This window comes from Xylona heveae (assembly GCF_001619985.1).
Source record: "Xylona heveae TC161 unplaced genomic scaffold L228scaffold_6, whole genome shotgun sequence".
NCBI lineage: Eukaryota > Fungi > Ascomycota > Xylonomycetes > Xylonales > Xylonaceae > Xylona > Xylona heveae.
In genome coordinates, this window is record NW_017264198.1 from 328726 (window position 1) to 349626 (window position 20901).

General features: G+C 47.9%; 10 protein-coding genes across 10 annotated transcripts; 3 read left to right on the top strand and 7 right to left on the bottom strand.

Moving 5' to 3' along the window:
• Positions 1-176: 176 nt before the first annotated feature.
• Positions 177-1721, bottom strand: L228DRAFT_283256 (WD40 repeat-like protein). Its single transcript, XM_018336098.1, has 6 exons — positions 1397-1721; positions 1214-1328; positions 1076-1142; positions 686-1026; positions 497-623; positions 177-445 (listed from the first exon to the last, which is right to left on the bottom strand). Exons 1-6 carry the CDS (start codon positions 1695-1697, stop codon positions 281-283), a joined length of 1116 nt encoding a protein of 371 aa, XP_018187622.1. The 5' UTR covers positions 1698-1721; the 3' UTR covers positions 177-280.
• Positions 1722-1939: 218 nt separating this feature from the next.
• L228DRAFT_247684 (putative regulator of gluconeogenesis Rmd5) lies at positions 1940-4011 on the bottom strand. The gene is made up of 4 exons (XM_018332704.1): positions 3688-4011; positions 3441-3568; positions 2592-3365; positions 1940-2533 (listed from the first exon to the last, which is right to left on the bottom strand). The coding sequence occupies exons 1-4, from the start codon at positions 3806-3808 to the stop codon at positions 2315-2317; spliced, it is 1242 nt and encodes a 413-aa protein (XP_018187623.1). The 5' UTR covers positions 3809-4011; the 3' UTR covers positions 1940-2314.
• Positions 4012-4180: 169 nt separating this feature from the next.
• L228DRAFT_283257 (hypothetical protein) lies at positions 4181-7242 on the top strand. Its single transcript, XM_018336099.1, has 2 exons — positions 4181-4531; positions 4584-7242. Exons 1-2 carry the CDS (start codon positions 4314-4316, stop codon positions 7078-7080), a joined length of 2715 nt encoding a protein of 904 aa, XP_018187624.1. The 5' UTR covers positions 4181-4313; the 3' UTR covers positions 7081-7242.
• Positions 7243-7388: 146 nt separating this feature from the next.
• On the bottom strand, positions 7389-7736 carry L228DRAFT_211673 (putative mitochondrial intermembrane space translocase subunit Tim10; the record flags this gene model as incomplete). Its single annotated transcript, XM_018329904.1, has 2 exons — positions 7389-7572; positions 7639-7736. The coding sequence occupies 2 exons, from the start codon at positions 7734-7736 to the stop codon at positions 7389-7391; spliced, it is 282 nt and encodes a 93-aa protein (XP_018187625.1).
• Positions 7737-8265: 529 nt separating this feature from the next.
• On the top strand, positions 8266-10115 carry L228DRAFT_268567 (lysyl-tRNA synthetase; the record flags this gene model as incomplete). The annotated part of the gene is made up of 4 exons (XM_018335157.1): positions 8266-8581; positions 8634-8804; positions 8855-9280; positions 9337-10115. The coding sequence occupies 4 exons, from the start codon at positions 8266-8268 to the stop codon at positions 10113-10115; spliced, it is 1692 nt and encodes a 563-aa protein (XP_018187626.1).
• Positions 10116-10648: 533 nt separating this feature from the next.
• L228DRAFT_268568 (serine/threonine-protein kinase) lies at positions 10649-12280 on the top strand (the record flags this gene model as incomplete). Its single annotated transcript, XM_018335158.1, has 5 exons — positions 10649-10980; positions 11034-11362; positions 11439-11740; positions 11839-12004; positions 12099-12280. 5 exons carry the CDS (start codon positions 10649-10651, stop codon positions 12278-12280), a joined length of 1311 nt encoding a protein of 436 aa, XP_018187627.1.
• Positions 12281-12382: 102 nt separating this feature from the next.
• On the bottom strand, positions 12383-12787 carry L228DRAFT_145906 (hypothetical protein). The gene has a single exon (XM_018329221.1). It carries the CDS (start codon positions 12685-12687, stop codon positions 12484-12486), a length of 204 nt encoding a protein of 67 aa, XP_018187628.1. The 5' UTR covers positions 12688-12787; the 3' UTR covers positions 12383-12483.
• L228DRAFT_283261 (hypothetical protein) lies at positions 12469-15396 on the bottom strand. The gene is made up of 2 exons (XM_018336100.1): positions 13986-15396; positions 12469-13816 (listed from the first exon to the last, which is right to left on the bottom strand). Exons 1-2 carry the CDS (start codon positions 15175-15177, stop codon positions 12888-12890), a joined length of 2121 nt encoding a protein of 706 aa, XP_018187629.1. The 5' UTR covers positions 15178-15396; the 3' UTR covers positions 12469-12887.
• A 108-nt stretch (positions 15397-15504) lies between these two features.
• On the bottom strand, positions 15505-18715 carry L228DRAFT_220873 (tri-functional histidine biosynthesis protein). Its single transcript, XM_018330255.1, has 3 exons — positions 17760-18715; positions 16118-17704; positions 15505-16054 (listed from the first exon to the last, which is right to left on the bottom strand). The coding sequence occupies exons 1-3, from the start codon at positions 18610-18612 to the stop codon at positions 15864-15866; spliced, it is 2631 nt and encodes an 876-aa protein (XP_018187630.1). The 5' UTR covers positions 18613-18715; the 3' UTR covers positions 15505-15863.
• A 387-nt stretch (positions 18716-19102) lies between these two features.
• On the bottom strand, positions 19103-20822 carry L228DRAFT_247691 (NAD(P)-binding protein). The gene has a single exon (XM_018332705.1). It carries the CDS (start codon positions 20350-20352, stop codon positions 19531-19533), a length of 822 nt encoding a protein of 273 aa, XP_018187631.1. The 5' UTR covers positions 20353-20822; the 3' UTR covers positions 19103-19530.
• Between the last annotated feature and the right edge of the window lie 79 nt (positions 20823-20901).

Below are 20901 nucleotides of genomic sequence, written 5' to 3' on the forward strand. Positions count from 1 at the left end.
TGAGCTCTCGGCTAGCTGAACCGACTCCTGCCGAGCATGTATGATGCAACTAGCGAGTAAGGGAACTGTTCCTGCTCACCCAGTAACTAACATCCCGCTCCTTCAACAGGCCGTTACAGAGAGAAAAGCTAGACTGTTCATAATTGAATTCAAGAGGGAGATCATCAACATAAAAAGTCTCCACGTTCATCATTTTTCATATATTTATCTTCTTCTCGGTGGGGAATATTTTCCTTTGAAGAATGAAGCTATCTTTATAAATTGAAATCTTGGCCAGTGTTTAGTAAGGGTTGAATCTCCCTCCCTTTGAGGCTCCTTTTCTCCGCCTAGCGCTCAGATGGCCATCGTCTGAAGATTTTAAGCCATCCATATTTTCTTCTTTATTACTGGGGAATTTCCAAGCTCGGACTTGTCCATCTTCACCTGAACTGTAGATTGTGGAAGACTTGTACGGTGGAGTTAGCATAAAGGAATTAAACTGAAACGAAGAGCCTACCTTGGTGTCAATATACAGTGATCGAACAATTTCGTCACCATGGGCATCCGTCAGCTTTAATGTAGGCATCTGGTCTAGGGTCCATTGTGGTCGTTGATCCATACGGACGAGTTCTAGGCGATGCTCACTGATTTCATAAGCAGCAAATCAGCAATTCCGATTCCTCTCCAGAGACCGAAAACTTCTTACCTGTGGTTGCCAATTCCCAGGATCGCACCTTCTTCTGTCATGAACACACCAATAGCATACTCGCATCCCAGTCTTCCTCTGATGTCGCCAAAAACGATAGGACTGGGTGCCTCGTCCTCATTGTCTGGGTCTGTGAGCTGGTACATTGACAGCGTTTCGTCATGGCTGAGGGCGAAGATATCCTTGTCATTGAGAAACCCTGCCCGATGAATGGAAGAGCCATGGTTGATCACTTGGATCAAGGCATCTTCCTCATCTGTAATATTGCAATTGTAGACATTGACCAGACCATCCGTGCTGCCTGACACAAGCAGAGAATGATTGGTAGGATGGAATTGGAGCTATTAGAAATTAGCAACGTAAAGTATCAAAAGCATCATCTGTAATCACCTCCGTCACATCGTCATTGTGACTATCCGTATACTTTTGACGCGGAGACGCGGTCGATCTGATATCCCTGGCCAGTCAGTCAGTCGCTCTCCATTGCGAGCAACGCGCATGTCAATCATATTCCTGAACAGCACATACCAGAACATCACACTGGCTTGTGGATCCTCTCTGGGCTTTGTAATTAGTTCCGTACCGGCGACGATCGTAGAGCTTGCGCTACAGCACTCTAGTGAAAGAATGGATCCATTATAGCCTGATGTGTGAATGAAATTAATTCCCTGGTCACCCACAGCGTGTGCGTGAGTTTCGAGTCAAGCTCACCTTTGTCAAAAGTGTGAACATTTCCCCCAGATCTAATATCCCAAGTACGGACCAGCCCATCGCTTCCTGCGGTAGCCAGAATATTTCCACCTTCGTCAAATGCTTTCAAGCAGGTGACGCCTTGATGGACCCGTTTCAGCACTCCGCCAGAAAGGAGCCGCAGATTCTCGCGACCGAAAAGACGAAGTGAATCGTCCGAAGATATCGCAGCAAGTCCAGTGGAAGTTGGAACGACTGAATAGATATACGAGTCCGAGGGAAGCGAGAGGTCGGATGATTGATATGCGTTTAACGTTGTCATTTTGCTTCAATGCGCAGCGGCGCCCCCGAAATTCTTTTCTAAACAGTGACTTTCACATGATGGAGGACAAGACAAGGGTTGCGCTACGGCGAACCGCGAACGGGCCACCCAAAGTAGCGAGAAATTCAATTGATGTCATTTCGTCCAGCTATCGAATAACCATCAATTCTTTTGTTTTGCTCGACTCCAAACCCTCCCTGGCTTTTGGACTTTGCATTTGTACATTTGTCTCAGCATAATTTCCCGTGAATTTCGATTGTGGCTGCTGCCTTCACCAAGATAGATGTCGCGTACAGAATGTAGAAATACTCGAATCACTGTGATGGGGAAATCCCGCTTGGACATTTCTGTGTTTCTTTATCATTATGGTATGGGAAAGTCCTTCAATTATCCAGTGACGAACCCTATATCTGCCGGCTAAGAGTGGCATGAAAAATAATGAATATTCGCCAGATTGAATTTGGTAAAAAGTAGCCAAATAACCACCAGAAACAACACCACAAGTTAAAGCGCTACCTTGACTCCTTGAATATGCCCCTGAAAATGCAGTCCACTAGCTACGCCAACCTTTCGCCATATTATACCTGCATCTTTCTCCTAACTAGAATAGCAATGACTCACAAAAAGACTTTCTTCGCATCTCTAGGATGGCTTTCTCGAGGACAGTAGGGGCATTTGAATTTGCTCCCCTTGCTCAGCCTCATCAGCGATTCTTGTGCGACCACATGGCCGCATGGCATTCTCATGGGCGGATTTTGATCTGTTGTCTGCTCTTTTGAAACTGGACAGACAAAGATCGAGTGGAAATGATAAGACGGTGGCAAAGGAATCTCGACCTGAACGGTGAATTGAATAAGAATTTAACTGCCAATCTCTGTAACAGGTAAAACTTACCGGTAACTCATTCTGAGTAGTCCACTCAGTCTTCTTTTCTTTCATAATATATTGTAATTTCAACAAGGTTGGCAGCGCAATAGCTCCAGCGGTCGCGGCTATATAGAGAGGCGAATCGGCCGAAAGACCGAGCAAAGAACAGAATTCCCGAGTGAACGAAGTTGCCACCTCTTCCCAGGCATGATCATTGTGAAAAACCAGCCGATAAGGTGACTGTTGAAGATTCGGCTCATATGCTAACGCTGCACCAAGTTGCTGGATCTCCCGCAGATATCGTTCCTGAAACCTTCCGAACTCACATCTTGCATAGTCCAGCGCTTTCTGAGGACCGGAAAACGATCCATGTTGACCATTGCCTTGGTCCCCGCCCATGAAAAGCCAAATGAATTGCAGCCTGCTGAGGTCAAACTCAAGGTTGCTTCCGCGAATCTCCAATGTAGCGCTATGAGCCTTCGCCCACTCAATGGCTGGCAAGAGATTTTTCTTGTCTCTGAGTTCATGCAGGATGTAATACATTTCTGCAAATAATTCCTGCAGCGATTCTGACTTTAGAGGTCCCATGCCAAGGTCATTTGGCAAGCCAATAGAGCCATCTGCAGGTTCCGTATTTGAATCAACCCGAGGCGGGTTTGCGGTTGCTTCCCTTATGAAAGTTGAAGCTACAGAAAATTGCCCTTCTCGCAGCAGATGCATCGCAATCGCTCTATTAATCAAAGAAGGGTGTGATGAAAGAGCATCGTATTCGCTAGTTGGGATGGGTCTATCTTTGAATTTCTGCAATGCGTCAGATCGTGCTCCTCGACAGCCCTCTAACAGAACTATACAGTAATCAGGAAACGGTGGTCGAACCTTATCCAAAGCCTTGACGTACTTTCCTAAACCAGAATGAACATCTTTCAAATCATCATTGATCTTGTCAAATGATTGCTTGACGGAACCTTGCAGCTTGGCAACTGTTAGAGAAGTCGCGTTTGAATCTGGAAACAATATATAGATTAGACCGGACCCAAATTGACAACGATAATAGTATGACGGGCTTGGAGCATTCGAGTCGAACTGGATTGAGCTCCCGAGAAGCTTCTCCGTAATAACCTACCTTTCTCTATTGTATTTCGTGCAGTGACCAAAGTGTCTATTGTCTTTTGGATATCAGATATACTTTGGGAGAGATTGCTCTTTTTGCAAAGCCGTTCGTGCTCCTTGTTAAGGGCTTCCATTGTATAGACGTCGGCGAGCTACTGCCGAGTACACTGGACAGGAAGAAGGTCAAGGTCGACAGTGACGCTCTTGCTCCGTAGATGCGAACACAAGTCTTATATATACTGATGACAAAAAGTCCTTAAAGAAAATGCAAACGAAAGAAGCACCTGCTTTTCATCATCTGAGCAACTTTTTGCGGACGAAGAAGGCATAGACTATGAGACACTTGGTCGGATGATGCACCTCCCCAGAGCGGCGCCTTTGGACTTCTCAGTTAGTTTATCGGAGCGATAAGTAAACGGAATACCGCAGAGACCAATAGCGCCGTTATGCTCAACGCCCAGACACAACGTCACCATGTGAAAGATGATCAAGTTCAAGCAAACACACAACCTGGTGCATTATGTTCCAAGGCCAGAAGCCGACTCGATGGGAAAAGGTGTCACCGAGCGAAGTGTTCGTTTATGTTAGGAGGTCTGAACTTGCCCTGCGCCCTACCTACTCAATACAGCATCCGTCGTAATGGCTGAGATGCTCTCGCCTCAAGCTTCAGTTACAGCGCAACAGTCGCAGCTTAGCGGTCCATCAATACTTACGGTTAATGGCTCGAGGGATGTCATTTCCCATACACAGAGTCTAAAGGGATCCCGTCAATTATCTGGAAATAGACCTGAAGATGGAGCGCCGTTCATAAAACCCACCCATCAAAGATTTGTTTTTACAGACCCGGTGGCTTTCAGGTACTTCAAATCAAACAAATACAGCGACGAATTGCTAATTCGTCCAAATCAGATATCTTGAAGAAGACCCGTCTACAACAGTTCTCCAGCGTCGGCAAAGGCTTGAAGGTTATGAGCTCTATCTTGTTGAGCAGTGGGCATGTTCCCGTGCTCACCCGACATTTGTGATCACCACCTACACGGGGGATCCATCTCACTCAGTTGTTGTGAGCGTCCTGAGTGTTCCAACAAATGAGGAAGCATGGTCTCAAAGGCTGCGAGTATATTTCAAAGCTGTGTCTCAGTTTCACGCTCGGCGGAAAGAGACACCTCTCGGTGTTTTGATGGTTACCAATCTCAGCGGGTTTCCTTCCGCATTGACTGTTATCCCGGTTCCGGAAGGTGACACAAGAAAGTATAGAGATGACTTCATTGTGAACGTTGATCTGAAAAGATTGGGTTGTTCGGGGCGAGTGGGCCTGAGCTTGACCACCCCCAGCGGGGCTACGCAGGCCAAATTCCATCAACTGTACAAAACCAGCGAGCGCATTCCTATTTACAGCGCTGTCATAGAAATGGTCAAGTTCTGTCAGTTTGCACTGGTAATGTTTGGAAAGCTTGGCCCAGAATATGCCGACGGGCTTTTGTGCGATGTTACCGAGCGTGCAGTCAATGATTGGTGGGTGGAGATGGGCTCCGAATTTTATAATGTGGAGCCAAGTGATGGTATTCTGGGTCCAACTACCGTTTCCGGCCTTGTGGGCATGCTTATGGGCGCGAGAAATCGTCTCAATGCGTATGGTGCGCCGGTAGCCAAGGACTGTTTCGACGTACAGAGTTTGAAACGGGGTATATATTACTTCCAGAAATCACAGAAATTACCAAAAACGAGCCGACTAGATCGTCAGACACTTGACCGGCTTCACCGCGTTACTGCGAAAGCTGCCTCAGGGGAAGGTTGGCTCGTTCCGAAGGCGGTAAAATCGACCGTGGCAGAACTTAGTGGCAAGGGCGGAGAAATGATGATGGAGATGGTGGGGGCTCGAGAGAAAGCCGGTATTGCTGAAGTCGAGACTCTGGACATCGATACGTTTCTTCAAGTCATACATGGCGAGAGAGCAAAATGGCTATGGTATGGTAAGCCAATGAAGAGTATGTCCAGCGATTTGGCAGGAAGAACATCCGATCAGGAAGGAATGGTTTTTCTAAAAGATGAGGGTGGCGGATACAGATGGTCTAATAAAGGAGGAGACTCATTTGACATGGATAGTGGCAGGAGGAAGCGTGATGACGGTTTACCTACCCGTATGCCTTCGAATTCACAAAATACATTAGATTGGGGCGACAGAGATCAACAGCTACGGAAGAACATGTTCAAAAGTATGACCGGTCGGATGAACGATGCGCGCAGTGGGCTTGGTCGAATCAAAGATGCTGTTGGGAGATCAGGGCTCAGGGGCCATCATAAGCATTCTAAAGAGGATGGTAGACCTTCCGAATGGTCTGATCGCAACCATCTTGGGGACGATGCCGAGCCCATGGGATCTTTCTACGGACTTAGATCTGCTCCTCCACTCAGTCCTAGTGAAGCAGGGGATGATCCATTTGAGCGGTCTTTCAAGGGAGCTGGCATGGTTGAGGATTCTAAAGAACCGTCTGCTGAGACGCTTGAAGTCTTCACCCCTGGGCTCCCCTACCAGGTCTCCGCCGGTCTCGATTTGTCCTCGCAGGATGGCATTGATAGAGTCGCAAGTGAGGGCGCTCGGAAAGACTCAACCGCCAGTGGATACCTCCAAACGCGCGAGGAGCGTTTAATGCCTCTATCACGGGAACAGTCTACGACTGGTTCCGCGTATGGGGAATTGGGAAGAGAAGATCCGATTGCTCAAACGGGATTGATCAATGGAGGGATTGGCGTCTTCCTAAGGCGAACTCAAAGTATGACGCGCTTTCAAGATTACAGGTCGGGATCAAGGATAGACGCCAGATGGCCTAGGCACCTCTCATTCAGTGTGGCCGAAGATGCCATCTTGTGCTGGAAGGAGATAACGTTTTCGGCCGATGGCCCCGTCACCACACCAGATGTCTCGCAGCTTGTTTCTGGGCAGAGTGCTTTTACTGAAGAAGCAAAACGAATGCGTCAGGTCTTGATGGAGCTTGATAGCCAGGTTGGGGCTTGGGTGGAGGAAAAGTTAGCCGCCACAGAAAGCCTGGATGTTCAGGCAACTGGCGAGCAAGAAAACTTGAATTCAATATTATACCAACGAGCGGAGGAACTGCAGTCTTTGCGCAATGGTGCGAACGACCTATTGTCCGATGAAAAATTGCATCTGTCTGAGAAGATTCGAGAAGTGGAAACGCTGAGCCAGAAGCTGGAATACGAGCTTGGGATCTTACACTCCAAAGTCGAAGATGTCGAAGATGGTGTGACTGACTTTGAACGGGCAGTCAAAGAGCTTGAGGCCAGAGCGCAGGAATTCATGTTTGAGGAACGCCGTAAAGAAGGTTGGCTGCATTGGGTAGTCAGAATGCTTTTTGGAATTGGGAGAGATCCTTTATTGGCGCTTTAATACTCAAAGGGTAATTGGTAATCAGGTGTTTATTTGGCTTGGGGAGATGGGCGCTGCAAATCATGGAGCAGGGCGTTGAGGATTGATGAGAACTTGGTATACCAAAAATTCGCATTTCCGATAGAGAGGCATCTTAGCATATTTGAACCCGAGACATACAGTGATCCCTGCATCCCCGTGACGCCAATTGGTTTTTAAATGTACAATAAATCCCCTTCCCCATGGGCTTCCGTACCGACAATGAAAACATTTTGTCCACTGCTGTCCGTGAAAATATCTGCCATCCGCCGTGCAAACACATTAACGGCTTACATGCCCATTCCCATGCCGCCGGCTCGTCCGGCCGCCTCACCTTGCATTTTCTCGCTAACTTTGACGTTGACCTCGAAGAATTTTGAGACGCAACGGTCTAGGCAGACAGACTCGCCTTTGTTCAAATCGCCCTCACGGTAGTCGGTAGGAATGCACTTTTTCGTGCAGGATTGAACCAGTCTTTGGGATTGTCAGCAATAAGTAAATTTCTAAGGCTAGATATGCTGAGATAGGCGCAGTGTATACCTATTGAACATGTCTGAAACCATCTCAACTTCAGTCTCTGCGGCGGCAATTTTCTCCGCCGAGGAGGGTTGGGGGCGGCCTCCGAAAAGGAAAGACATGATGTACCAAGGGCGGTTGTATGAGGCGACGGATTTGAGGCAGATAACAACAAATTATATTCCAAGGCTCTGACCAGGACTCGCAGGTAGTAAAGGCTGTTCGATTGTGGTTGGAGCTGCGAATAGGTTGTTTTAGAAGCCGTCGTGACGCTGCTGCGGTTCTGGTTGTCGTTGATCCCCCAAAGAGAAATTAGAAGCTTGGGCCATCTCGGCGGACTTCTCCCGCAAAGACTGCTCGCGCCAAAGTTCGAGCAGAACACTACTACGATACAGATTTCCGTTCAAACGTTGGAGCTGATTTTGAGCCAAGTCGACGGCGAAAACTTAGTTAGTGTATGTATTATCTTTCAAACACAGCATTCCTGCCGTCAATTGCTTGTATGATGAATATTTATTTCAAGAACCGTTGCGAATGAGATCTGGGTCTCCAGACCAGTGACTATACCTTTCTCTATATCTGAACTTTACCCTTAAGCCAGAATCAAAACCCTTCAACTGTGTATCTTGATTGGGACTGACTCTAGAAAGTATGGCAGGCCTAGGCCTCCGCTTCTTAAGGCCATATCTATGGAGAGACCTCCCACGACCTACTCGAGCAGCTCGCTCCGTCCACGCAAGATTTTATCATGCTACTCGGCGAAGGGGTTCTGAGGCAGCTACGCCATATCTCTCAAATGAAGCGGGCGATGTTCAACAACGTTACAAGGAACTCAATAAATTAAGTACTGAGTTATATCCACGAGTCCTCAACGACGACCGAGCTATCACCTGCAACGAGTTTCGGCGAAACTATGATTCACTTGTGCCCGAAGAGACGAAAAACGACCAGGTCGTCACTGTACGAGGTTCGACGAGAATTCGAATTCTAAATTCGGATGCCTCTGCTAACAAATTCAGGCAGGGTCCACTCGTCCAGAATAGCAGGTTCAAAGCTCGTATTTTTGGACATTGTTCAAGATGGATCTAGACTCCAGGCGCTGTGCGATCTGAAAAAGATGGAAAGTACGGGCGTTACCAGGGAACAATTCAAACTCTTCTATCACATTCTTCGGCGAGGAGACATTTTCAGTATGGACCCGTGCGTATAGTTTTTACTTCTGGTTTCTAACAGATCATAGCAATCACTGGTCATCCGCATCGAACGAAGCGGGGAGAGCTTTCTATCAAAGCGATTGAGCTTCCTAAACTTCTCTCGCCCAGCTTGCACCAGCTCCCTACTTCCCTCACAGATGAGAGCACACGAACTCGAAACAGGCACACAGACTTACTCGTCAACAAACAAGCTGCCGACACCTTCCGCTTGCGATCGCATATTATACGCTATATGCGAGATTATTTCCAGGCTCGGGATTTCTTAGAAGTGGAAACACCCATACTAGCCGGAGATGCTGGTGGAGCCATAGCTCGCCCATTTGTCACAACCGCCACCGAGTTTGTGCAGCAACGAATCACGCTGAGAATAGCACCTGAGCTATGGCTTAAACGGCTGGTTTTAGGCGGAATGGATCGTGTGTTTGAAATAGGTCGAACTTTTCGAAACGAGGGTAAATTTCCTTCCAATCTTAAGCTTCCTACGGGCCATGAAATAACTTGAAGATAGGATTGGATCCAACGCATAATCCTGAGTTCACGACCTGTGAATTTTACAAATCATTCGCCGATCTAGAAGATCTCATAAAAATGACGGAAGAACTGATGTCTGGTATGGCAGAATCAGTGCAGCAGGCTAAAGCTACAACGTTTACTTCGTTGGCCCCTACAACCGTGAGCTTCAAGACGCCATTTCGGCGCTTGGCGTTTATTCCTACCATTGAGGCAGCTATTGGTCAAACACTCCCGGATCTGAGCTCGCCTACTGCCACTTCAGATATTCTTCAGATCTTCCACAAGCTCTCCATACCTATACCTGACCCGCCAACCCTCCCGCGTTTGCTTGACCGGCTGTCATCCGAGTACATTGAACCGCAGTGTGACAGTCCAACCTTCATCACTCATCACCCGGAATGTCTCTCTCCTCTTTCCAAGTCTTTCCTTGACCCAGAAACACAGCAACCCGTGTCCACTCGTGTAGAGTTGTTTGTCGGCGCGCGAGAGCTTGTCAATGCATACGAAGAGGAGAATTCCCCGTTTGAGCAGCGGCGAAAATTTGTTGAGCAAGCTCAGTATCGAGACTCGGAAAATGAAGCTCGTGTCGATGAGAGTTATTTGGATGCTTTGGAATGGGGCCTCCCGCCCACTGGGGGATGGGGTTGCGGCATAGATCGGCTATGCATGCTCTTTTCGGGTGCCACGCGCATTCGCGACGTCCTCAGTTTCGGAAGTTTGCGAAACGTTGTAGGACTTAGCAGTCAAGGATCCCAGCAAGAGGGATCTCGGTAATTGTGTTATGAATTGTAACAGCGGCATCTACGGTATTACGCACACTGATTATAGAGTACGCATGGGCTGGAGTGAAACCATTTTCATAACCTTTTTAATAAACAAGCATTACTTGGTGCGCGCACACCTGGCTTTTTCGCTAGGCAGGACTGGTATCAGTCGAAATTTCCATCATAACTAATTTCAATTGAAATTCTAAATCAATCTTCTTCCTATACAATTATCCTGTGTCCATCCTTCGACCACCTAGTTTTCCTTGATGAAAAGCGCTTAATGATGATAATTTCTCGTGGGTCGCCAAAATCTTCGAGATTGTTTACCCTTTTTTAGCTTTGTTTGCGTGAGTCTCTCTACCATAAATATCTCGCTATATCTGCAATAACGGCCCACGTCCTCAGAAAAATATTGATAATGATGATGATTTTGCAGTTTCGAAATATAGCTGACATATTTGCCTGCTGCGATCTCGTTCAGACATGGCGTCCCAAATGAGGCGAACGTTCTGGTTGGCAACTTATTTACGACCAAGCAGAATGGGTAATGGTCCAATGATTCAAGCTGCCTTTCCTGTGCATCCCAGACTGGGAGTGCCCTTCCCACGAAGATCCATCATATCTTTGTTCAGATCATTCTCGACCAGAGAAACAGCAGGGTCAAACACACTAGAACAGCCACGGTCGCTTCCTACCAGCGGGTTCGAAGTCCTCGAGTCGGATCGTCCGGTGGAAGAGAAGGAGTTGCATGAGTACCGCGAACATCGATTCTATCCAGTTCGAATGGGTGAGATTTTCCAAGATCGCTACCAAGTAGTTACAAAGCTCGGGTTTGGTAGTTGTTCGACTAATTGGCTGGCTCGTGATCTGAGGTCAGTGTCCACGAGCGAGCTTTGAAATCATGATGTCCAGCTAAATTTTGTAGAGATCATCTGTATGTCGCACTGAAGGTGTATGTGAATAGCTCATTGGTGCACCGCGAACTTCCATGTTATCATCATATCTCCCCCCGGGTGGCAGAGAGTTCACATCAAGGACGAGGCAATATAAGGAGGTTCTTAGACTCCTTTGAAATCACCGGTCCACATGGCAAACATATCATTCTTGTCCTTGAAGCAGCACAGATGAGCCTCTTCGACATGAAACATGTATTTCAACCAAATGGATTTCATGAAGAGGTCGTAAGAGGCGCCATGACTGAGCTGCTTGAGGCTTTGGACTTTCTACATACCGAAGGAGAGGTTATCCATACCGGTATCGCGCCTTCATTTAATTCCTTCTGTGTCTGCCTAATTCATCATTTTACTTTCTATCGCTGACATGATTATAGATGTCCACTACGGCAATATGCTCCTAGGCAGCCCCGATAACAACATGTTTCACAGACTCGAAGAAGGAGAAATGACATCGCCGGTGACCCGCAAGCCAGTCTCACCTGATCGGACCATCTATCTCTCGCGCCTCATAGCGACTATTCAGGATGGCCCATTGCTACTATCTGACTTTGGCGAGGCGGCGATCGGGCCAGGGCCACACAGCGGCGAGATTATGCCTCGTGAATATCGCGCGCCAGAAATATTGCTTCATGTAGAATGGAGCTATCCAGTTGATGTTTGGAGTGCTGGTCTCACGGTAAGTCTTAATTCATCCAATTTTCTTATTAATATGTATAGACTCCATCCGAACTTGACGGCCTTCTTACTCCTACGCTAACAGTAGTCTGAGAATAGGCGTGGGAACTCCTTGAACCAAATAGGCTCTTCACAGCGCGTGACGAAAATGGCGATGCGAATGATGCTGCTCACCTCGCTCAGCTGATTGCCGCGTTGGGACCACCACCTAGGGAATTCCTAGCCAAAAATCCGGAGAGGAAATCTGACTTTTGGGATGACCAAGGTATGTTGGCCACCACAACAAGCTCGAAATGTGGAACAATAGATTGCGAAGACTCTCTATTCCACACTATCTTTGCTAACTACCATCATCACAGGGGAGTGGTTGGGCGCTGCACCCATTCCGCACGCGCGGACATTGGAGGCTTTGGAGACTGAATCAGAAAATAAATCAGGCTTCCTCCAGTTCTTGCGAAAGGCTCTGACCTGGATGCCCGAGGAGAGAGCAACGGCCAAGGAACTTTTGCAAGACCCTTGGCTGACAGGTAAGCAAAATTAGAATCACGCAGCATCGCGAGTCATGGCTCTACTATGTTGTCACAAGGAAGTAAGAGGACTCTTTAACTAGAGAGTCCGAGAATATGCGCATGCCCTCTCCCCCCAAGGTGATCTTTAGAAATTCGGGGGCAAATTTACTGGACACTATGCTCTTACCGGTTCAAGAGCTCTGGAGAAGTCAACGCGCGTGATAGATTTCGTTAGCTACCCACTCCAATAAAAACATATAATCTCAACTCCAAACCATTCAAGAAAGGTCACTTTATTTCCATCATCAAAAGAGCATAACTGGGCTGATTGTCCCAGAGTCGACCAATAATTCATAAAAAGGAAAACCAAAAGCATATAAGAAATAGAGAATAATAGACAACGTGGGAAGGGAGCAAATACCCTAATCTTTAAATCCATTTGACAGCATCAACACCTCAATTCATCCCTATAGCCATAGTCGTCCATTGCCCACCCATGCACGAGCACAACATGCAAACCCCCCCCCAAATCATCTTTATATCGCTACCGGATCTCTTACACCCCTCTCCTCTTTCCTTTTCTTTCTCCTCTCTCTTTTTCTCTCTCGTCTTTAATCTACCATCTCATCTCATGTCACATCACATTACCACACACCCTGCACTTTTCCCGCCCGCCTTCTTCTTCTCCTCACCAATCTTCTCCAGCCACTCCACCAACGTCAAATCATTCGGATCTTTTAGTAATGGCGGCCTATTCGTGGCTTTCTCCTTTCCCTCCGTCGTTACCCGCACTTTCGTCGACCTCTGAGAGCCCCAATGCAAGAACACGTCCGCGCGGGAAATGATCCGCATGCGATATCCGTCATCTTCGCCCCCTTCGCGGCCACTTCCTGGCCGATATGCCGTGATGCATGGAAAACAGACAACTTTCACAAGCGGCAGGCGGCTCGAGCGGGGTATTCCCTCATTTACTTCATCCCAGGGTTTGGGTTTGGGTTCGATGTCCTTTGCTGACTTCTGTTGTTGCCGCTTCGTCTTCGACTTGTCTTGTTGCCGCTCCGTTTTCGTGTCCGCTTGTAGGCGCTCCATCTTCGACTCAGCTTCCCTTTCATATCTCCGGCGATGCCGCTCCTCGTCCGACCTGGGACCCCACTTGTGCGGGGTGAAATTGATGCCGCGCATTTCCTTGCCGTCGTACATTTCGTCCTTGTATGTAGGCGAAATGTAGTAGATTGTGTCTTCGCGGCGCATGTCTACTGCGATTTTGCCCGCCTGGCGAACGAGCGCGTGCAGCGAGGATACGAATTGGTTGATGACGGGGGATATGGTGGCTGCTGTTGCTGTTGCTGCTGTTGCTGCTGCTGCTGGATCAGGATTTGATTCGGCATTCGTCGTGATGGTGGTGGTGGTGGTGGTCGAAGTAAACGAACTGCGGGGCAGCAGAGAGGATAAAAGCGTATATATGCGCAGAGTCAATTGCTCGACGTCGGATTCAAATGCAGGCGGGACAATGTCGTCTCCGAGAAACGTTTTGACTGCTGCGGCGCGGAGAGCTGTGCGTTTGAAGCCTACGCATGGTAAGTTTTTGAACTTGTTTGCCACATGATGAAGAACACGGGAATTGAGGTACACAATCCTTCGCAAGGAAGGGTGAGAAATGGAGTTTTAATTAAAAAAAAAAAAAATATAGGGGTTTAGAAGGAGGATGCTGAAGAATGGATCAGGGGGATACAATACCTTCACGATGCGCAGATTCTTTCTCAAGACTCAACAACGCCGTTACCTGCGATTGCGTTCCGCCAAAAAGCAGGCGTCCAAAAACATGCACTTCAAACACTTTGCCCAGAATACCATACACAAGCACTGCCCGTTGGTCCGGGTCAAGAAAAATCTCTTCCCAGCCATAATGCCCATCAGCAATCCACCCAGCGTATTTGACCAACTCGGGGTGCGTTTCGCAGAGATCGTATAGTTCAAAGAGGATGGCTTGGCGCTGTTTTTGTCTTTGTTCCTTGCGAGACAGCCCTGGATCAGCTTCATTCTCCGAGTCTTCATCGGAGTTGGCATCACTGCTGTCAAACAGTTTATATCCAAACCATTTCCGCGCCCAATCATGCGCTGCTTCCTTGAGCATGTGCAGACCATTCTCAAACTCGCTGTCGGAGCGAGGTAAGAGCGGATGCGGAGCAAACAGGCCCATCCCCGTCGCCATGAACGCGGCTTGTCCTGGAGTGGGCCTGAAAATTTTCTTAGGAGGCGTCTGGGTTTCCTGCAGGACTATGGACGGACGAGACGTAGATGGAGCCCGGGCGGCCACTGAAGCTCTCGATGCATTAGTAGCAGTGGTGGTCGTGTTGTTTCGGATGATTCTGACAGAAGGTGTTTTCCTGAACTCGACGCGTTTCTTCTGAACAGCGTCTTTCTTCTGGGGTAAAGTCTTTGGTCGCTGTGCTTGCGTCTCCTGGACAAGAGGCCGACTTATCCGTGGAACAGAGGATGCTTTGCGTCGATTCGGATCATTGCGAATCAGCTGTGCGGCGGCTGCTTTGAAAATTGAATCAAATGAGATGGCTTCAGATTGTCGAAGAAGAGAACTAGGTGGTGGAGCAAGTTCGCCGCTAGAGTTTCCTTGCTGGGCATTGGTGAGGACCTCTGCTGGCGGCAATGGCTCCGTATTGCCTCTGGAAAGTCGGACAAAGTAATCCTTGAAGGAGCTGGTCTTCTCTTCGCTAGCGGGGGTGTTTGAAGCCCTAAGTTTTTCTTGAGGCGTTTCGTCGTCATTGACTGAAATAGAGTCGTCGAGGCTTGTGTCGTCTTGAGACGCGATACTTTCTTCCTCCTCTTCGAGAGAGTCGTAGTTTTGACTGCGGTCCCTAAATGCAGTAAAAAGTGGTTCGGCGAGTTTCTTTAGAGAAATGGATTGTTCCATTGTTGACTGTCGTTAGTAAGGATTGGTTGTGCTCGATCACTTGCGACGAGAAATCTGAACCCCAGTATTCTGAAACTGATGCGCCAAGAGAAAGGCAACAAGATCGAATAGTTGATATTGAGAGAATGGAAAAATCCCTTGGAAGGATCAGACTACCCAAGGTAAGTTGATCGAGTCTGCTGGGAGATGTTCTAGGATCGCCGTCAGAATATGTCCACAGACGTTCAGAATCAGAGTTGAGGAAAATCAAGGGAAAATGTTCCCAGGACTTTGCAAGTAATAACTACTGGGATCTCTTTGTTTGCATAATGAGTTTTCTGAAAGTAGCTGTGGTGAAAAGTTCTTTGTCTGACATTGATATTCCGCTTGGGGTTAAAGGCGCTAGCCTTCGGACAGCGCTTTGAGAAAATGGAGATCGCCAGAATATTTATTTCCGACAATAGCTAGAAATTTTCAAAATACTTATAGAAGTTGTATAATAAAGATGATTTTATTGTCGCTAGAAAATCAGTACACCGCTTAACCCAAAATACAGATGGAAATGGAACAAATAGGACTTATTAGCTATTTAAGTACATGGGACCGTCTAGCTCTAAATCCAAACATATGATAAAACTTTTCTTCGTAATCAGTCACACTGAGACTTTCTTTTGGTATCGTGAGTTATCATCGAGTAATTGTATAGTCTATTGCTTGATGGCTTGAAGTCGGATGCTGACGGCTCTTCGGTGGGCTTCAAGCTCTTCAACCTTGGCGAGCTGCATCACTGCACCACCAACATTCTTGAGACCCTCCTCGGAGAGATTTGAGCAAGTAATCGATTTCTGGTAGGAGGAGAGATTGACACCAGAATATTGCTTAGCATAGCCGTAGGTCGCTAAAAAAGAACGTTGCGTCAGTACCTATCTATATACTCTCGTGTATGAACTTCGGTACTTACGCAATGAGTGGTTGACACCTGCAGAGTAGTCTCCAACACTCTCGGGTGTCCATGCGCCAACGAAAACACTTCCGGCGTTCTCTACCAGAGGAACAACATCTGCAGCGTTTTGGAGCTGCAAGATCAAATGTTCTGGGGCATAGTGGTTGCTCAATGTCATAGCCTCCTCGATAGTCTTGACCTGGAGCGTAACTGAGTGGGCAATCGAGCCGCGCACAATATCTACACGAGGGAGGGCCATGGCCTGCACGTGAAGCTGCTCTTCAATCGCCGCAAGCTGGGACTCGTTCAGGTCGACTGCAATGAGGATGACCTGCGAGTCGACTCCGTGCTCTGCCTGGCTGAGCAAGTCAGATGCAACAAATGCCGGGTTAGCGGCCGCATCGGCGATAACCAAGACCTCACTGGGACCGGCGGGCATGTCGATGCTGACTCCAGCGCTAGTGTCGTTGGAGACAAACATCTTTCCGGCAGTGACGAACTGGTTACCAGGACCGAGAATCTTGTCAACCTTGCTGACACTCTCGGTGCCGTAGGCGAGCGCAGCGACAGCCTGAGCGCCACCGGCAAGCACTATGCTTTCGGCTCCAACCTTGTGAGCAACATAAACAACCTCAGGGGTGAGCCGACCATCCGCACGCGGAGGCGAGGCGAGAACAATCTTCTTGCATCCTGCAACCATAGCCGGGACACCGAGCATGAGAGCCGTAGAAGGTAGCACGGCAGTGCCTCCGGGGACGTAGAGACCAACACGTTCAATGGGACGAGTGAATCGTGAGCAGACAACTCCGGGCATAGTCTCAATCTTGAGAGGCTTCTCTTCAGCCTGTGCAGCATGGAAGCGACGAATGTTTTCGAAACTGATATCGATGGCCTCAATAGTCTCCTTGGGCAGCTGCATCAAGTGCTCAGGGAAAGGAGCGCGCAAGACAGGTGACTTCAAGGAGGTGGCCTTTTCGAACTTGTGAGTGTATTCCAGAACAGCAGCGTCACCGCGTTCGCGGATAGCTTGGATGATGGGCTTGACAATCGCCATGACTGCCTCATTGGACTTCTGAGCGGGTCGGCGAAGAATCTTCTCCAATTCTGCGTCAGAGATGGTAGTTGTATCATAACGCTTCATTCTGATTTGACCATCCTGAAAGCCAGCGGGATCTTCAGGCTTCTTAGGAATGGAAGCCGCCTCTTTGATCTGTTCCTTGGCCTCAGAATTAGGAGCGTTGCCAGAAAGGCCGGCCTTTTCAGCCCACTGGCCCTTGGCATCTCCCTTTCTACGCTTGACTTTGAAGCTCTTGGCATCCAGACTGCGCTCCACATCCTCTAGGCTGACTCCGGATGCAACGCACTTGGTGAGTGCAAAGTAGAGCAAGTCTGCCGCCTCAAAGGCCACTTCTTCCTTGGTCTGTGCATTGCACAGCTCGTCGGCTTCTTCCATGATCTTCGCTCTCAGTAGCTGTGGTGAGTTGAACAAGCGTGCAGTGTAGGAGCCTTCAGGAGCGGAAGCCTTGCGTTCTTGGAGAGTCTTCTGAAGTTTTGACAGACCGCTATAGTCGCCAAAGCAGGTGGGCGTAGCCAGGTGGCAGAATCCTGAAATAGGCACGTCAGTAGGGAAAGTTTCGAGGCTAATTAGAATGATGCCTACCTCTGCCCTTTTGTCTCACAACATATTTCAGGCAGTCCTCGTCACAGTCAAGCGAGACGCTGACGAGCTCCTGAATATCTCCACTGCTGTCGCCCTTGTACCACAGGCCGCGTTTCCGACTTTGGTAGACACCTCTTCCAGTCTTCAGACTTTCAGCCAAACTCTCCTGGCTGCTGTAGACCAAGCCCAAAGCAACTCCACGCTCATCCACAACCAATGTTGTGAAAAGTCCATCAGGTCGATCACTCTTGGCATTTGCGAGGAGCAAGTCAGCGACGGGAATTTTTCCGGATGCGGCGTCGGTCGTCAGTTGTGTCGATGGGATGATCGGGATGGCTGCAAGCTTGAGCAATCGTAGAGCATTCTCAAGGCTCGGGGTTGCGAGCGAAACGTAGACTGGCGGTCTAGTCGAGCCCAGCTCCTTGAGCCAGGCCTCTACCAGCTCAACATCCAGGACCTGCGGCGAGAAAACGCCGACTTGAGTCTCGCCAATGGCATTGATAATCTCTTCCTTGTTTGCCCGCTGCTGGCCAGGGAGTGCCAAAATAATTCTCTCCTGAGCAATGGTGCTAATTTGGAGTAGTTCTTTCAGCTGGTTCAATGACACAAAAACTTTGGCGGCGCCGGCGTTCAGCAAGGAAGTGATATCCTCAATCGAGAGCGCTTTCACGTCAAGATGGAGAGCAATACTGCTCAAGTGCTGCTGCAGGAGAGCGAATGCATTGTCGAGGTTGCTTTGATCGACAGCGGCGAAAGCAGCACCAATGTGGGAAATCGACTGGGCACTCAGTCCCTGGTTCGATTTGGCGTCGAATGAAGCAAGGTCAATCTGTGGCAGGAATGGAGAAGCCATTTTTGGCGAGAAATTCCCTTGAACCTTTGCAAAGGTGGGTAGGGAATTGAGAATGGTATAAACAGGACGGGTGTTGGACCGATGACTCTTTACCTCATGATCTGCTCCGATAAATGGCGGGGCATTTTTTGGAAGTTCATCCTCTCTTTTATCGCATAGTCAGGTTCTTTGTCCATTTGTAGTTTAGCGTTTCCCGAACTCGGGCATCAATCACCCTATTCTCTCCGCCATCAAATGGCATTTCACGTATTTTTCATGCTGCATCCTTGCATTCAAGTGATTTGTACGCAAATATGCTTCTTCATTTAATATCACCGACTGAAGTATATTGGAATTACCCTTGCACACTCCTCATTTTATCGAAAGAATCCATTGCAGTCATGTCACCGTATCACAAATTGATCAATTTCTTATATGATGGCCTTTCGGAATGGATATATGCTTTATCAATTCTCATATGATACATTATTCGTTGGCGCCTTTCTACCTATTCCTGGATACATTTCTTCTTAAAATGGTCTTGGTATTACTGTCACAATGTTAGCGGGCTTTTTCATTATGAATGCATTTCACAAGCACATGAAACGTACCTCTTGCAAATCCGCGATTTGGAGAATAGCTTTTCCGAAATTCTTGCCAGAGAAAAGACTCAAAAGGCCGTCAATTGCATTATCAATGCCTTCAGTCACGCTGAGTTTGGCCGTGAACGACCCATCATCAAGCCACTGCTGCAAGTTCTTCTGGTGCTCAGGTGACCATTTTTGGCCAAACTGGGGGTCGAGGACAATGAATCCTTGCATTTTCAGCCGCTTCTCAAATACCTTTATGAGGTTCTTGACACCATATCTGTCCTCTGGCTTCGAATTGTATTGGGAGATCATGCCACAAGCAACTGCAGACCAGATGGTAACATTAGCATCACGAAATCGTTACAGCGAACAAATCATAATCTTCATGAATCATAGGGCGGAGATTTGACTTACTAATTCGTCCATAGTTATTAATTTGTTCTAGGACAGCATCCAAAGTTTCTCCGCCAACATTCTCGAAATAAATATCGATTCCATCGGGGGCCAACCGCTTCAATGCATCCAGCGGTTTCTCTTTCTTGTAATTGAAGACTGAATCAAAGTTGAGCTCCTCAGTGATGAACTTGGCCTTGGCATCGTCACCAACGCTTCCAATGACCTTTAGTCCTTCATGCTTGGCGAGCTGCCCGACGATTTGGCCTACAGCGCCAGACGCGGCGGAGATGAAGATTGTCTCTCCCTTTTTGGGCTCTCCAATTTCATAAAATGACGCATATGCCGTCAAGCCAGGCATACCCAGAGCACCCAGGAACAGCTTAGGGTCGAGGTTGCGAGGATTCTCGAGCTTGCTGAGCTTAACGGGTCCAATTTTGTCACCTGGAATAACAGAGTATTCTTCCGTTCTCAAATGACCAAGCACCACGTCTCCCTCCTTGAACGCCGGGTTGGCAGACTTCACTACCTTTGCGATTCCATCATTGACGATGGGCTCTCCGAGAGTAAATGCTTGCGCATAGGACTTGGTATTTGCCGGCCGCATTCGACCTCGCTGGTAGGGGTCAAAAGAGAGGTAGAAATTCCTCAAGAGCACGCCATCCTTTGGAAGTTGAGCGTTGAGATCAATCGGTCTGTCCTCAATGACAAGGTCCTTGCCCTTGACTGGCAAGCCTTCAGGGACCGATTTGAAGATCAAGCCCTTGTTTTGAACCATGGCGCTAGATTGTATGTTGGAATTATTCGGTGAAGGTAAAATATATTCAAACGCACACGACAAATCTATTCAGCAGGAAAGATAGACTTGGAAATCTTCAATTCCAATCTGTCGTTTTATTTCAAATACCTTTTATATATTCTCAAAAATTATGTATTGCTATGGGGAAAAAACACGCGTTTCATTGCTGATTTCTAATTCATACAAATCATACAATTTTCATCGAACCTTCAATCTCGCAAATAACACTACAATTGCGGATACAGCTCCGCGATTGGTGGGTCTGTCGATTCCAAACATATTTCCTCAATTTAACGTCATTACGTCCGAAAGAAGCATCGGAGAGCGCGAGCTCGGAGGGGCAACACTTCTGGAAGCCATGCCGAACGAGATGACGAACCTACACTAATCATGCCAACCAACATGACCGTTATGTAAGCAGACTTTCTATAACGTAATTCCCAAGCGACCCGAACACCCAAGCGACCCGAACAGGTTGAAATCCTGTACAAATGTATGCTTATATCTCAACAACAATAAGAGATTTTG

Coding starts and splice junctions, on each gene's coding strand:
- L228DRAFT_283256 (XM_018336098.1), bottom strand. CDS start 1,697: ATGACAACGTTAAACGCATATCAATCATCCGACCTCTCGCTTCCCTCG. Junction 624..685: donor CTGGGAATTGGCAACCACAG/GTAAGAAGTTTT, acceptor TTATGAAATCAG/TGAGCATCGCCTAGAACTCG. Junction 446..496: donor CACTGTATATTGACACCAAG/GTAGGCTCTTCG, acceptor CCACCGTACAAG/TCTTCCACAATCTACAGTTC.
- L228DRAFT_247684 (XM_018332704.1), bottom strand. CDS start 3,808: ATGGAAGCCCTTAACAAGGAGCACGAACGGCTTTGCAAAAAGAGCAAT. Junction 3,569..3,687: donor ACGAAATACAATAGAGAAAG/GTAGGTTATTAC, acceptor TATTGTTTCCAG/ATTCAAACGCGACTTCTCTA. Junction 2,534..2,591: donor CTACTCAGAATGAGTTACCG/GTAAGTTTTACC, acceptor TTCACCGTTCAG/GTCGAGATTCCTTTGCCACC.
- L228DRAFT_283257 (XM_018336099.1), top strand. CDS start 4,314: ATGGCTGAGATGCTCTCGCCTCAAGCTTCAGTTACAGCGCAACAGTCG. Junction 4,532..4,583: donor ACAGACCCGGTGGCTTTCAG/GTACTTCAAATC, acceptor CGTCCAAATCAG/ATATCTTGAAGAAGACCCGT.
- L228DRAFT_145906 (XM_018329221.1), bottom strand. CDS start 12,687: ATGGATTTAAAGATTAGGGTATTTGCTCCCTTCCCACGTTGTCTATTA.
- L228DRAFT_283261 (XM_018336100.1), bottom strand. CDS start 15,177: ATGGAACAATCCATTTCTCTAAAGAAACTCGCCGAACCACTTTTTACT. Junction 13,817..13,985: donor AGAATCTGCGCATCGTGAAG/GTATTGTATCCC, acceptor TACCATGCGTAG/GCTTCAAACGCACAGCTCTC.
- L228DRAFT_220873 (XM_018330255.1), bottom strand. CDS start 18,612: ATGGCTTCTCCATTCCTGCCACAGATTGACCTTGCTTCATTCGACGCC. Junction 17,705..17,759: donor TGTGAGACAAAAGGGCAGAG/GTAGGCATCATT, acceptor TGCCTATTTCAG/GATTCTGCCACCTGGCTACG. Junction 16,055..16,117: donor AGGTGTCAACCACTCATTGC/GTAAGTACCGAA, acceptor GTTCTTTTTTAG/CGACCTACGGCTATGCTAAG.
- L228DRAFT_247691 (XM_018332705.1), bottom strand. CDS start 20,352: ATGGTTCAAAACAAGGGCTTGATCTTCAAATCGGTCCCTGAAGGCTTG.